This window comes from Asterias rubens, chromosome 20, assembly GCF_902459465.1.
Source record: "Asterias rubens chromosome 20, eAstRub1.3, whole genome shotgun sequence".
NCBI lineage: Eukaryota > Metazoa > Echinodermata > Asteroidea > Forcipulatida > Asteriidae > Asterias > Asterias rubens.
The window spans coordinates 813,515-827,715 of NC_047081.1; the positions used below are offsets into that span (position 1 = coordinate 813,515).

General features: G+C 38.8%; 2 protein-coding genes across 2 annotated transcripts; both read left to right on the top strand.

The window, feature by feature from the left end:
• The first annotated feature begins 393 nt into the window (after positions 1 to 393).
• On the top strand, positions 394 to 4,968 carry LOC117304093 (S-phase kinase-associated protein 1-like). The gene is made up of 5 exons (XM_033788596.1): positions 394 to 507; positions 952 to 1,048; positions 2,285 to 2,499; positions 3,188 to 3,328; positions 3,950 to 4,968. The coding sequence occupies exons 2-5, from the start codon at positions 952 to 954 to the stop codon at positions 3,983 to 3,985; spliced, it is 489 nt and encodes a 162-aa protein (XP_033644487.1). The 5' UTR covers positions 394 to 507; the 3' UTR covers positions 3,986 to 4,968.
• A 2,222-nt stretch (positions 4,969 to 7,190) lies between these two features.
• Positions 7,191 to 12,245, top strand: LOC117303758 (vesicle-associated membrane protein 7-like). Its single transcript, XM_033788085.1, has 5 exons — positions 7,191 to 7,211; positions 7,536 to 7,782; positions 8,379 to 8,577; positions 9,503 to 9,664; positions 10,391 to 12,245. The coding sequence occupies exons 2-5, from the start codon at positions 7,634 to 7,636 to the stop codon at positions 10,535 to 10,537; spliced, it is 657 nt and encodes a 218-aa protein (XP_033643976.1). The 5' UTR covers positions 7,191 to 7,211; positions 7,536 to 7,633; the 3' UTR covers positions 10,538 to 12,245.
• The last annotated feature ends 1,956 nt before the right edge of the window (positions 12,246 to 14,201 follow it).

Sequence of the window (14,201 nt, forward strand, 5' to 3'; positions counted from 1 at the left end):
AGATTGTAGTTACCCCCCCCCCCCCCCGATGATGACTTTCACCGCACCCCATTATTCTTCTTCATCACAGAATCAGCAAAGTTTTGAAACAGGCAACAATTAACTAGACAAGTTTCACCGGAATCATTCTCATACAAGCTAAACAACAATAAAGTGACGTAATATCTGTCAATTCCTTTATTAGGAAATGAAAATCCGCTGCAGTGCTAGACTAGATAGATAAAAGGCCAACGTGTTCAGTGGCAACTCATCAAACAAACATGAGTCACACTACTTATGAATACCGCCCTCATTCGGCAGAGCTAGGACAATTTCGGTGTTGCGCTAACCTGACTGGTACCCGACGCATGAAGCATTTTGAAACAACCGGCCGTAAGGGGTCACCAGTGAATATCAATATTATTCATTCTTCGACACCCGAAGTTTGACGTTCGGGGAGAAAAGAGTCGCAGTTTATCCCGTTATTTTCTCCTTCTTGACGACCAGCTCCGGTCCATTGTATTGAAGGTAGGGACAATTTGGATTTAATAGGTTGCTGTTGTAGAAGATTTGGTTTGGAATAATTTCAAAATGAGTTATAAACTTAATTCATCGGTCACACACACATCAAATTGTTTAGTTTGTGTTTTTTGACTACACAGTTTGCCATGCCATTTCATTCATTGTACATTTTGTAATGAAATTATTTGTGTAGGCAAGGGTCCAATTTCATAGCCGTTATTGTGTTAAACAAATATACTGCTTAAGAGACTTGAATGCTATGCAAAAAGAATGGGTTGGGTACCAGTTAGTCACAACAATGTAAACTTCGTGGACTATTGAATTGAAGTCTGCCTTTTGTTGACTTTTTATTTAATTTTATAATTTATGTGATTGAAAAAGAATAGTTGATAACTTGAAGAGTTCAATTAGGCCTAATTAAAACTTAATTATAAGCGTTTTATTTTTCAGATGCCGAACATAAAACTATCAAGTTCAGATGGTGAGATCTTCGAGTTGGATGTGGAAATCGCTAAACAATCCGTTACAATCAAGACAATGTTGGAAGGTTTGTATTTTTTGTGGCATTTTAAAGACATCTATCAATAATATTAGTACTGTTGCATATTTCATCAGACTGCAGTGTTATTCTTTTAATTTACCAAAAATTCAGAATGTGAGTTTTGTCTTAATTGATGGCTTTGACAGGACAGGTCAGGAATTGAATGGAGGCCATGGTTTCTGTTCCCCCTGATTGTGATCTCAATTCCCATAGTCTTGAAGATTTTCTAATGGAAGTGCCATTTGCAAGATTACCTAGCGCTCAACATGGATAAAATTAAGAAAATAGGTTAGCTGAAACTCAGCTCTCAGATTTTGTTCTCAATTTTTGAAGGTTTGTGAATACTTTTGATGGCAAGGTATTTATGAATGTTGTACTCTCCTACAAGCATTGTTGCTGTCCTGAAGAGAGTGGGTTGCAAAATTCATTTGTGATCTGTGTTTATGCTGTCAAGATTGTGCTTATAGACGTTGTGACCTATGTTAACATTCAAACCGCCCTCTGTTGACAAAACAAAACATTGTATACGTCATGTTTCGCCGGGCAAAAAGACGCGTAGTCATGGTAAGATTGAATACACTTTCTAGCTGGCTGCCGAAACACAAACTTTTTGTCCGGTGGTATGACCGCGAATCATGTTATAAATGGTTTTAGAGTGACGTCAGAGGTCACATCGTCTATAAGTTGATGATATATTTTCAATTTGTCCCGAGAGAGATTGGAAGCTCCATCCCTCTTATAGTTGGCAGTGCTTCTCTCTGGAACCCTTGCAGATTTGTTGCAGTGACTGCAGCCACTGGTAGCCTGTTCCAAATCCGAACAGCGCTTGGGAAACGGCTATACGCCTCTCTTAATACTTATGCATGACGTCATAATTCTTACCCAAAATGAGGCTATGGGCGCCTTTCCCCTATCACTTGCAGTGGCTGCGCCCATCGCCTTGTTTTGAGTTAGCATTGTGACGTACCTCATGCATAAATATTAAGAGAGGCGTATAGACCTTTGTCACGCTGTCACCATCTTGGTCATGTTCACTGTTTCCATAAAAGTAATGAATGCTAACATTCATTGCGTAAACATGGCACCAGACTATTATTTCGTCTAGCCTCAGTTTGGTTACATTGATTTGGAATGGAGTAAAATCAAGGTGGCCACACCGTGATAAAGCTCTATAGAGTAAAGTAAAAAAGTAAATTTGTGCTCAGTAAATAATTGTGCTGCATTTTCTTTTTACTTTGACAGATCTTGGAGTGGATGAAGACGACGATGAACCCATACCTCTCCCTAACGTCAACTCAGCAATCTTGAGGAAGGTGATTAAGTGGTGTACGTACCACAAGGATGACCCACCACCACCAGAAGATGATGAGAACAGAGAGAAAAGAACGGACGATCTCTGCGGATATGACTTAGATTTCCTTAAGGTCGACCAAGGGACACTCTTTGAGCTGATTCTGGTGAGAACAATAACATTTTTTTTTTTTATTAAGCCACAAGCCACTCGGATGTCAACTGCCCAGAGCAGCTTAGTGGCAGTTGAACACTGCAAACTGGTCATGGTCGATTCCGTGCAAACATGTTCTAGATGGGCTTGATTGCAAGGCCAGTCTGTTGGTGTGGAGCTGCCCTCCTAACTAACAGCTGCCGACATCACCCAGGCCTGTTACTTTATGTATGCAACAAAGGCGGTGCCTTCATGTCCCTTTGTCATTGCCTTTGTGCCTATGAAATGCTCAAGTAGAAATGTACAAGTTCCTCATAGGGTGACCTTTACCAAAGATAAAATGGTGCCCTTGCCCTTTCAAAAACGAAGCCTACAGGCCTGACCACTAGTGACTGCATTTATCACAGTCACCCTGGTGACATCCCCTTAAGGAGCTAGACAGTCTGACCACACGATGGCTACCTGACACCAATTGTATTATCTAACTGTAGCCTAATCCAAGACATAGGTAAATATATCTCACATTTATTTGCTTGAAAAAGAAAACACATTCCTGGTACATTTTATGAGAACATTTGTTGTCTTTACTTGATTAGGGTATGATTTTCTTTGATGACCCTTATATTCTGAAGAAAATGAAACATTCTGAAAATGTTGACAAGTGGTTACAATTTGAGATTTCTTGATGACTTTGTCTACAGGCTGCAAATTATCTGGACATCAAGGGTCTTCTGGATGCTACATGTAAGACGGTGGCCAACATGATCAAAGGCAAGACCCCTGAAGAGATTAGGAAAACATTCAATATTAAGAACGACTTCAGCCCAGCAGAGGAAGAACAGGTTCGTAAAATTTTCCATTTAACCCCTCATCTAAGTCTTATCAAGATTTATAAAATATAGGTGTCCAAACTGAAAAGCTGGACAGCAAGTTGGTTGTTTCCAAGACTTATCAAGGAAAGGTGTGAAGCTTTGCATGGTGTAAGAAGTAGGAGAAGGATGTTTCTGATCAGCAGAGTGAGATCGAGTCCCTGTCTTGACACTTGTGTCCTTAAGCAAGCGCTACAAGTCTATTATTTTCAAGACTTCTGCAAGTAAAGATTTTAAGCTTTGCATGGTGAAGGACGAACAAGGGTTTAAGTGGCTGAGCGGTCAAGCGCACTGGGCCGGGCTCTGGTGTTTCTGATCAAAAGAGTGTGGGTTCGAGTCCCAATCTTGACGTTTGTGTCCTTAAGCAAGACTTTAAACTATTATTGCTTTGTCCTTTGGATGGGACTTGAAGTCGTTGGTCCTGTATGTTTGTGTAATGCACAAAAAGAACCCAGTGACACAGGCATGTAAAATTTCCACTTTTACAAATGTATTACTAGGTATAATTTGTTTACTTCAGTAGCAAAGTTTCCCTGTGTGGCATCCTACAAATCAGTAAAATTATCTCCTTTTTTCCTTGCTTTTTTAATACAGGTCCGAAAGGAAAACAGCTGGTGTGAAGAAAAGTAGACCCCCGTCATTTATTTAATTCAAAGCTCCACCCACAAAAAGTCTCAAGTCGGAAGAAAACATGTTTGCCAGCCTCACCCCCAACTTTCCATTTTGCGCGACGTCACTTGATGGATCTTGATGGAAGATGATAGTTTTAGCTGATCCTATGAAGTTAGTTGCCTCTAGTCTAGGCTTGTACTCGCCAATTTGCTTTTTTGTCTGTTACTTTAAATACATGGTGAAGTCAAGGCTGTTGGAGAAATAGACTGGTGCTGTGTTGTTGCATTTATTGTCTGCACTTTGATTCTAATGCTACACAGTGAACCAAACAAACATGGCGGCCAGCTCCATTTGAAATGCTAGTCGTGTTCGAGATCCACCATTTGTAAAAACTTGTAAAATGTTTTTGTTATACAAATTTTGTTCATAAAATTTCTGGCAAAGTTATGAAAGGTTGATGTTTGGTTATTCAAGGCATTTTTTTAACAAGGATTTAGGACAGAAAAGTTCTGTGGTGTTCTGTCACTGATGTTTAAAATTCTTAAAATTCTTACGGGTGTATAAAGCCAAGTCATGGAGGATCTTCGGCCAGTAAAAAAAATGTTTTCTGTAACCACACCCAACATAGAAAACACACAGAACTTTTGCCTTTTTGTTTGAAAAAAAAAATGAGATCGGGAAAGTGTAAATAATATTTAGTGAAGATAGAGGCAACTGAGGTGCCATTGTCAAATTCAGTTTTGTGATGCACTCATTTTCAACTAGATACAGTCTTAATATCATGAAAAGGAAACATGAAACATTTTAATTGAGGTTAGAGACTCACAAGGACTCTATCTTTTGAAAAATGAGTCCATCATCAAACTGATTTGACCTTGGAGACCCTCTCTTTATTGTTTACTCAACCATAGAGGTTTCGACCGCCATGACTCGACTCGGTAAGAAGTTGTAGTTAGACAAAATGTTAGATATTTAGTTGGGTCCAAAATTACAGCTCTTCTAAAATAAAAAAGGGCACACGAAAAACGCCCTTGCTTAAAACATGGAATTAACCCTGTGAGCACTAGGTCAAATCAAATAACTTGTGCTTAGCAGAATTGCGTTATCAACCAAAATCCCATTAAGTCTTAATTGCTTTTGATTGGTTTCCTGCTGAGATTTGCTTAGCGGGTATATTTTGTGAGCTGAACATCTGAATAGAACTAAGCCTATCGTAGTTTATTCTTCACTTATTAGGCTTAGCAGAAGGCAGGAAATATAATTGTTATGAGTTAGGTATGAAATGCTCCCCCTCCCATTGATGAAGATGAGGTAACGCCTGTGTATTTTCCCCTCTTTTATAAAAGAATTGTTGTGTGTAATAATTACTATAATATCAATTGAATTGTTTGTTATACTTTGGCTTTTGTTTGAAGCAAGCATGATGTGATAATTTGCACAAAATTAAAAAACAGAATAATTGTACAATGTTGTTTTAGCACATCTTTATTCCAATTTCTTGTATTAATGAATGAATATGTGTTTATTGTAGATGTTTGAAAACATTTCACTGTTTGCCCACCTGGGCCAGGATTGTCTCATGCATTTTAGATAATTAAACATTTGTCTTCAAACAATCAATCATTGCTTCTTTGTCTCTTTGAATCAGAATAAAGTTGAGTTTGTTTTGAAAACGAAGACGTAAGTTAATAACCAAGCTTTATGATTGGTCTGTTGCGCGTAGACAGGTATGGACCTTATCGCAAATACCAACGCACAAGCGAAGACTGTTGAATGAGGTACATTGTAGGATATAATGGATCAAATTTGGATACCAGCAAGACCACAATGCACCTAATTCCTAGCTTTACGCGCGCGCCCCGGTATTTGCGAAAAGGTCTCATCTGTGTTGGAATAGACGGGAGGTTGCGCGCAACCAACCAATCATAGTCCAAGGAAAATTATCTTACGCTTAACGGACCAATCACAAAGCTTGGTTATTAACTTACGCTTAACAGACCAATCATAAAGCTTGGTTATTAACTTACGCGCAACAGACCAATCATAAAGCAGCAGTTGTCCACACGTAAGAGGGCGGTATTTAACACCACCGTTAATTTTTCACCAGCAAACAAAATACCACCGTTAAACCAGCATAGCGCCCTCATTTTTGTGTTGGTACACTAATTAAAAACACAGTCCACATGTCAAAGACCACTCAGCTCAACTTCAGTTCTTGAGCTTTGAATTCGTTCATATTTTCTTCACTTTTTGGCAGAACTTTTGCCATTTCTGTGGGTATAATAAACTACCGACTCTACACGAGGGAATCCCAAACTAGAATTAATCACAAGGAAGGTAAGCAAACACTGTCACTGCGCTGCGCTCACTCAGCAGCAGAGGGAGTGGCAGTTCCATTTTTTTACAAGGTTTATCATTAATATCCCGGTTCTGCACTGCCTGCATTGTGTGGAGAGGCAGAGGGGTAAAAATAGAGTTACATATTTTAAGAACCCTTCTTCTCAGGTAAGAACAAATTCAGTGTTTTTGGAGTTAATTAATTAAGGGCGGATAAATTGGTGGCGACATGCGGAAAATTATCCGCGTATAGTTGTAACTGTAATTGTAAGTGGAAGGTTTTTCCAGTTTGTTGCATGATAAAATTTGTGGAAACGTTCTTTCCAGTGCTCTTCAAATTTCGTAAGTAGGCTTGTGTTTTTTGGGGGTTTTTTTTGGGGGGGGGGGCGTAACACTGGAATGGGGCTAACCCCACAAAGTTTAAAACACGAAAGATTCATAAAATTATAAGGTATCAGAAAACACAATTAATTATGAATAATGTGGGCTCATATTATGAGCCCACATTGTCGCACTTCTTTAGTCTATATCGTTGGCACATTAATGTTTAAGTTTCAGCATATTCGGGCATAAAGCTCAAAATTTGTATGTGTTCAGGAGACTAAAATAAAACCAATGTTCTCCATTTTGTAATTTATCTCACTGGATATCCCCGGATGTGTCATGATTGCCTTAAAGGAAGTTCAGGAATAATAGACGTTAAATAATTGCATAAGTGATTTCCTGCAAGACCTTGCATTAAATTTCAACATCCTGTATTACACCACTGCTGTTACACTGTGTACCACCACATACAGTGGCATAATGTCATATACTCAAAACAGTCCTTCCTCACAAGTGAAAGCTGTCATTTTGTTATGTTATTTTTCAACTGTGGTGGTTAGATCGCAGGACTTGCAATCACAAGGTTGTGGGTTGGAATCCCCCAAGCCAATTGTGGATTTCACAATGACTAGTATAAGTATTGATGTCTAGTTACTGAATCACAATTTCTTGCTTTGTGTAATTATAATCATAGACATTAAACCAATGTTTGTATGAGAGACATTAGCTGCTGCCAGCTTGGTTTTTATATCTACTTGTTGGAGTTTGCCAAGCTCCCTTCACGGAAAGATCATCTAAACAAACAAACAAGCTCAGTTCAATTTCTCAATATTTCAGTTCAATTGTTAAATTTTTAACAGACTCGTCACTTTATAATCGCCTTGATACATTTAATTTAATCTTGCAGATTAAACAAATCTGAGCATCTAAACTGTACACCAGAATTGAGCAACAGACGTAGAACTCATCAGAACTCATCAGTACTCATCAGGACTCACAGCCAAGATGACAATACTCTATGGTTGTGTTGCCAGGGGTAACACTGTTCTTGTTGAACACTCATCGAGTTACGAGCACAACTTTGCAACGGTCACTAAGTCCATGCTACAAAACATCTCTACGAGAGATTCTAAGTCTGTCTACACGTCAGATCAGTAAGTGTTTATGAACTCGTACTTTAAATTGTCGGGGCTGAGCGGTCTAGTTCTCCGGACCCAAGCTCTGTGTGTTGTCAGCAACAGAGTGTGGGTTCAAATCCCAGTCATGACACTTTTGTCCTTGAGCGAGACACTTTCAAACCATAAATGCTTTATACAAAAAGTTGGGAATGCTGTGCATTCTGCTCTACCAGTCGGGCTCCTAGTGTATGAAACCCTAGCCTACATCCTTACAGACTGTGAAGGGGGTAACCTGGTTTCAACCCTAGAAGTAGGTGGCAACGTGTCCCTGGTGGTAGTAGCCCTCTCCTAGTGCATTCTGCTCTACCAGTCGGGCTCCTAGTGGATGATACCCAAGCCTACATCCTTACAGACTGTGAAGGGGGCAACACTGTTTATGCCCCAAGAGTAAGTGGCAACGTGCCCCTGGTGGCAGTTGATCTGGGTTGACAAACCAAATCAGTGAAATTTAGCCCTCACCATAAAATGGATACAAGGCCTTGTGAGTCTGGTAGATGATGATACCTCATAAAAAAAATAGTTTTAAATAAAAAACAAATTTCAATTTATACCCCCTCCCCCCCAATCCTCAGGTACATGTTCCCGGTCATAGTGCAAGATGGTATCACATATTTGTGCGCAACGACAACAGATTTCAGCAAGCAGAAGTCACATTCATACTTGAACGAGATCATCCGACGTGTCGCGTCAACCAGTCTCAGTCAACGTGTCCAGCACGCCGGAGAGTATGAGCTGGATAGAGATTTCAGTAACGTCCTCAGTCAAGAAATGGTAAGGTCAAGTTTCAAATATCTAAGATAAGATAAGATAAGATAAGAACTTTATCTAGAGGACCATTCAGAATAGTCACACAAAAATATTTATAGTATGGCAGACCAGGGGTCGATTTCACAAAGAGTTGGGACTAGTCCTAACATATGGACTAGTCCTAGGAGATATTAAAAACTAAAGGCTAGTCCTATGTTAGGATGAGTAGCTCGTCCTAACTCGAGATAAGACTAGTCTTAACTCTTTGTGAAACCCACTCCTGGGCTTAAGGATTTTGTAAAGTGCCCCTTTCCAGAGGAAAATTGCTGCGCCTCTTCAAGATCAAAGTTAAAGGCCTTCTTCAAGATCAAAGTTACAGGCCTGCTTGCATCCACCCAAACTGAACAAAGCACTCTTATAATAGTAAGTCAAGCATACCTCAAAAAGGCTAAAGGTTTCTGGGCTCTGTGTTATTCCAGACCTGCCGTCAATTTCACAAACTCTTCCTAACTTAGGATTAATCTTATGACTTAGGACGAGTCCCAACCCCGCACTGTAGCATGCAGATCTTAAGGTTAATCCAAAGTTAGGACGAGTTACTCGTCCTAACTCGAGATAAGACGAGTCCTAACTCTTCGTGAAATTGATGGCTGGGTCCTAATTTCATAGTGAGCAAATATCTAATCGACGCTTCCAGAAGTAGGGAATCCCGCGCTTATGTAAAGCATATTTCACGAGAATTGTAGCATGTGCGCATGCGTATTTCATGTTATTACGCATTCTTTGCTTTAATACACAGCTCACACAGAAATTTGCTCTCGGAAATTTGCTGAGGAAGTTGATTGCAAGCGCAGAATCAAACAGTAACCAGAACCATGAAATTTGGCTCTGGTGTTTCTCATTCGAAAGTAACTATCGTTTGCTGATTTACATTCTTTCGTTTTTTTAGGATCACTACAGCCACATGAAGGAGAGCAACAGTAAAGTCAGTGCCCTTCAGAACCAGGTGGATGAAGTCAAAGATATCATGATTCAAAACATTGATAACGTACTGAGTAGAGGCGAGAAACTAGACGACCTCATGCAGAAGACAGAGGACTTGGAAGCCAGCGTAAGTCTAATTTTTCTCTTGTCAGGTTAAGGTTATTGGGTGTTGGACATAGGGGTGTTGAAACATAGGGGTGTCGGAACATAGGGGTGTCGGAACATTAATTTGCCAGAACATAGGGGTGTCGGAACATAGGGGTGTCGGAACATAAGGGTGTCGGAACATAGGGGTGTCGGAACATAGGGGTGTCGGAACATTAATTTGCCAGAACATAGGGGTGTCGGAACATAGGGTTGTCGGAACATAGGGTTGTCGGAACATAAGGGTGTCGGAACATAGGGGTGTCGGAACATAGGGGTGTCGGAACATTAATTTGCCAGAACATAGGGGTGTTGGAACATAGGGGTGTCGGAACATAAGGGTGTCGGAACATAGGGGTGTCGGAACATAAGGGCGTCGGAACATTAATTTGCCAGAACATAGGGGTGTCGGAACATAGGGGTGTCGGAACATAGGGGTGTCGAAACATAAGGGTGTCGGAACATAGGTTTGCCAGAACATAGGGGTGTCGGAACATAGGGGTGTCGGAACATAGGTTTGCCGGAACATAGGGGTGTCGGAACATAGGGGTGTCGGAACATAGGGTTATCGGAATATAGGGGTGTCGAAACATAAGGGTGTCAGCACAAAGTGTTCATGGAGTATAGGGGTGTTGGTACATAGGGTGACAAACATACAGCGGTCATTGTGGCAATAGATTAACGGCCATCTTTCGTTTTGCTTTGACAGGCTCAGTCATTTCAGAAAAGTGCCAGGAGGGTGAGCAATAAATACAAGTGGATGAATCGACGGAACTTGCTCATCATGATTATTGTGATTACCATCGTCTTAGCCATTCTTATTGTCATCATCTTGAAGATTGCCGGAGTCTTCTAAACACATGTACTGTAAGTTGTGACACTCAGCACTAAGACCATACTGTTATAGTTATTGGTCAGTTCACATTGTCTAAAAACCTGCAGTATGGTGCGAAATCATTGTTAAAATTGTGGGTTTTTGTTGTTGTATGAAGTTTTAAAATAAAATCATCCATTAAGCTTTACATTTGGATGCTATGAAATTTTTGCCAAACTAAGTGCTAAAAAAATTACAACAATTCAAAAGTGACACTGCTTTTTTTAAAATATATTTGTGATAATCTAAAATAAGCTTTTTCATGATCGTTTTGGGGGAGTCCCTTCCATGAACAATAATGTCACATTGCCTTTGCGTCGTAACGTTTTGATACATGTAGCTGTCCATACCAAGCAGTGGGTTCTGGTCATTTTTTGAGCTTCAAAATCATTAGCATTTTTTCTCTACTCAAATATTGCATAATCACCTTGATAATACCAAGTGCATTTCAGATCAAGTGCCGTTGAAAAGTGAATTCACTTTCTTAACCCCCTCCGATCCAAAATACTCTCTTCACAGATGATTCAATTAAGTAGCTGAAAAAAAGACTGCTTATCCTACCATGTTGTTCTTGATCTAAGTTCATTTGATGATTGTCTAAAACCCAATTGTAAATGTGACCTAAGTCTGCCCATCCCCCCCTCCCCCCCCCAGTTACATGTACATCTCAGATGGTTTTAAATGGGTTTTTTTGTTGGTCGTACCTTTTACTGTTACTATCAAATATAGATCTTGAACAACAAGTGTATGGATGATACCAGTGCTGTATTATGTCACAAAATTACATTGTATATTTCTTTGGTTTTGGGAAAGTGTTTCTAAAGATCTTTCAGCAAATTGAATGCTCTGAAATTGGACAAGTGACTTAAAAAAATAATGGTTTTCAAGCATAAGTGAAGCTCATTTGTAATAAATATTGACATGTGCATTAAAGTTGGTCGATCCAAAATATAATATTATATATTTTTTCATAATTAAATTGTTTTAAATTATTATTATTGTTATTGTATATCAATTAACTGGAATGTTATTTGAAATTATTGAATTTTAAAGTAATTACTAAATCCGAAATGATGACTTTCTTTTAATATGGTTTAGTACATGTATCTTGATGAACACAAGTTAACAACAATTGTAAATTTAATTGTGTTATTTAAAACAAATACTACTAGACTTTTGTGAATGTGTGAGAGAGAGAAAATACCCTTTCGCAGTTGATTTATTTTTTATTAAATATTATCTCTTAAGATTTATTGTAAATGTATAACAATTATGTAGATATATGATTCTTTCAGACTGTGTAAAACATTCCGTACTTTGCATCTGCTAACAAAAATGACTAAAATACAACACCTAGGAAGTTACATTGGAGAAAATGTTGTTTTATTTTGTTCTCATATTGCGGTCTAACAAGACATTCATTTAGAAGATGGTGGGGGGTGGGGGGGGGGTACTGCCCTGCCCCTTTCCTGGCTATACCCCTGTTCCCATGAGATAATGTTCTCATTCCTATGATGTCATTGTTTGTTCCAACAATATGAAATAAATAAATCCTACAATATATTAGTTATTTCCAATGAGATATAAGTTGTCCTGGTCATTCTTCAACAAAAACAGTCTTTTTCATTTGCAGTGAAGTACACCCTATATCCTGGATAAAGTTAAATAAAAATTTCATAAAAAAGCTTAACTTGTCTCTTTGACCGATCTATTCAACATTTTTTTTTAAACTGGACCTACCCCCTTTGTGTTTTATTAAAACCAGATTTGATAAAGTGATGGACTTCCTTGTACCTCCTTATATATATTTTTAAATTTTTCACCCCAAATTTGATCAAAATGATGGACCTTGGTCAACCATAGTTTTCCAACTCTGGTTTGTTAGTCGTGTTAGTATGTGCTGTCAATGTAGTAGGCCTTTCAGAGCAGTAATTAAATTGCTCTTTCTGTGGCTGGAAGTAAAAGCTAACCAAACAAAAACTTGTTTGTTGCGCCCCGTCTATGCTACCTTGGTGGCAAGGAGGGATTCGAACCTGCACCACCAAAATGACTGGTGCATAGTTGTGGACAAATTTGTTCAAACTTATTTATTCTTATATTACCAGTCATTTTAATAACTGCTCTGAAAAGCCTACTACAACACTACTTAAAGGGAAGGTACACCTTTGGTAATTACTCAAAACAAATAACAAATATTAACTTAAAAACTTACTTGGTAACGAGCATTGGCGAGCTGTTGATAGTATAAAACATTGTGGGAAACAACTCCCTCTGAAGTAACATAGTTTTTGAGAAAGAGGTAATTTCTCACTAAAATAACAAAAGACTTCTAGCTAGAAGTCTTTTATTCTTATCTGAAACGGGTGGGTTTTTTTTCATCATTTTCTCGCAACTTTGATGACCGATTGAGCCCAAATTTTCACAGGCTTGTTATTTTATGCTTATGATGGGATACACTAAGTGAGAAGACTGGTCTTTGACAGTTCCCAAACGTGTTTTAAAACAGAATAATGTGGGGCAAACTTAATGTAGGAAATCATGGCTGGTACAGAACTACCCTCAAATTATCAAAGGAAACTTACATGAAATCACAGCTAGCATGCAGCGCACCAATGCAATTACATGTACTTTCATCAACCCAGTATGCCAAGCCTCAGCTCTCCACACACAAGATGTTGCCTGGTCGCACCCAAAAGCCAACTAAAAACCAGTCTAGCATTCCCTGAACGGGGCTGTGAAATAAGGACTAAAGGAATGTCATTCATGAAAAAGAATGCTGTTCTAAATGGTCATTACACATGTCAATGATGTACTGAACAAAAAGAACTGGTTCAGCGGGTTTTACAGGTGGTGCATCCATGTGAAGTTTGATAAAGGAACACAAATTGAAAAGTGACAAGCTGTCAATCTCAACAGTGGGGGGGGGGGGGCACAAAACTATCGAATACAGAAAACACACCTGATTATTGAATAAATCATAAATTCATTAAAACAAATTGAAATAATAAATTGTGAAACTTTAGGGGGTAAAATCCTGTATTATTTATTGATTCGCTATCATTTTATTTAAGTTCTTCACACAGGTTAAAAAACTTTGGACAATAACAAAATTCCATCAATTAATCTTGAACATTTTTAAAGTCTTAAAACCTACCAGATGGGGATTGATCCCTTCAAAAAATTGCACCTGAAGAGGAACCAAGCTTTTATGTTTCTGGAGGTAAAGGTTTACGACACCTCCCCAGACAGACAATTAGAGCAAAAATTCATTCAAACTAGGGCTCGAACAGGGTTACCCCCTTCATCAAGGATAGTCTCCTCTGTACAGAAGTACAAGAGGAGAGATATATTATAAACTCCAATTCACGTAAAAATTATGGACATCATGTCTTTGCCTTATTCAAACCAAATATTATTATTATGATTATTATTATTACTCCTGGGGCAGGAACAGGGTAATACCCTCTTCAAGCTTGTCTCCTCTTAGTACAGAAGTACTGACCTCTGCTAAAATCCTATAATGAATTCCTGAGATTCGAAGCACACAATGAATGGGCAATAGAGGGGGTACTACCACGCCCTTATACCAAGCACCCAGACAATAGAGGGGGTACCACCACACCCTATACCAAGCACCCAGACAAAA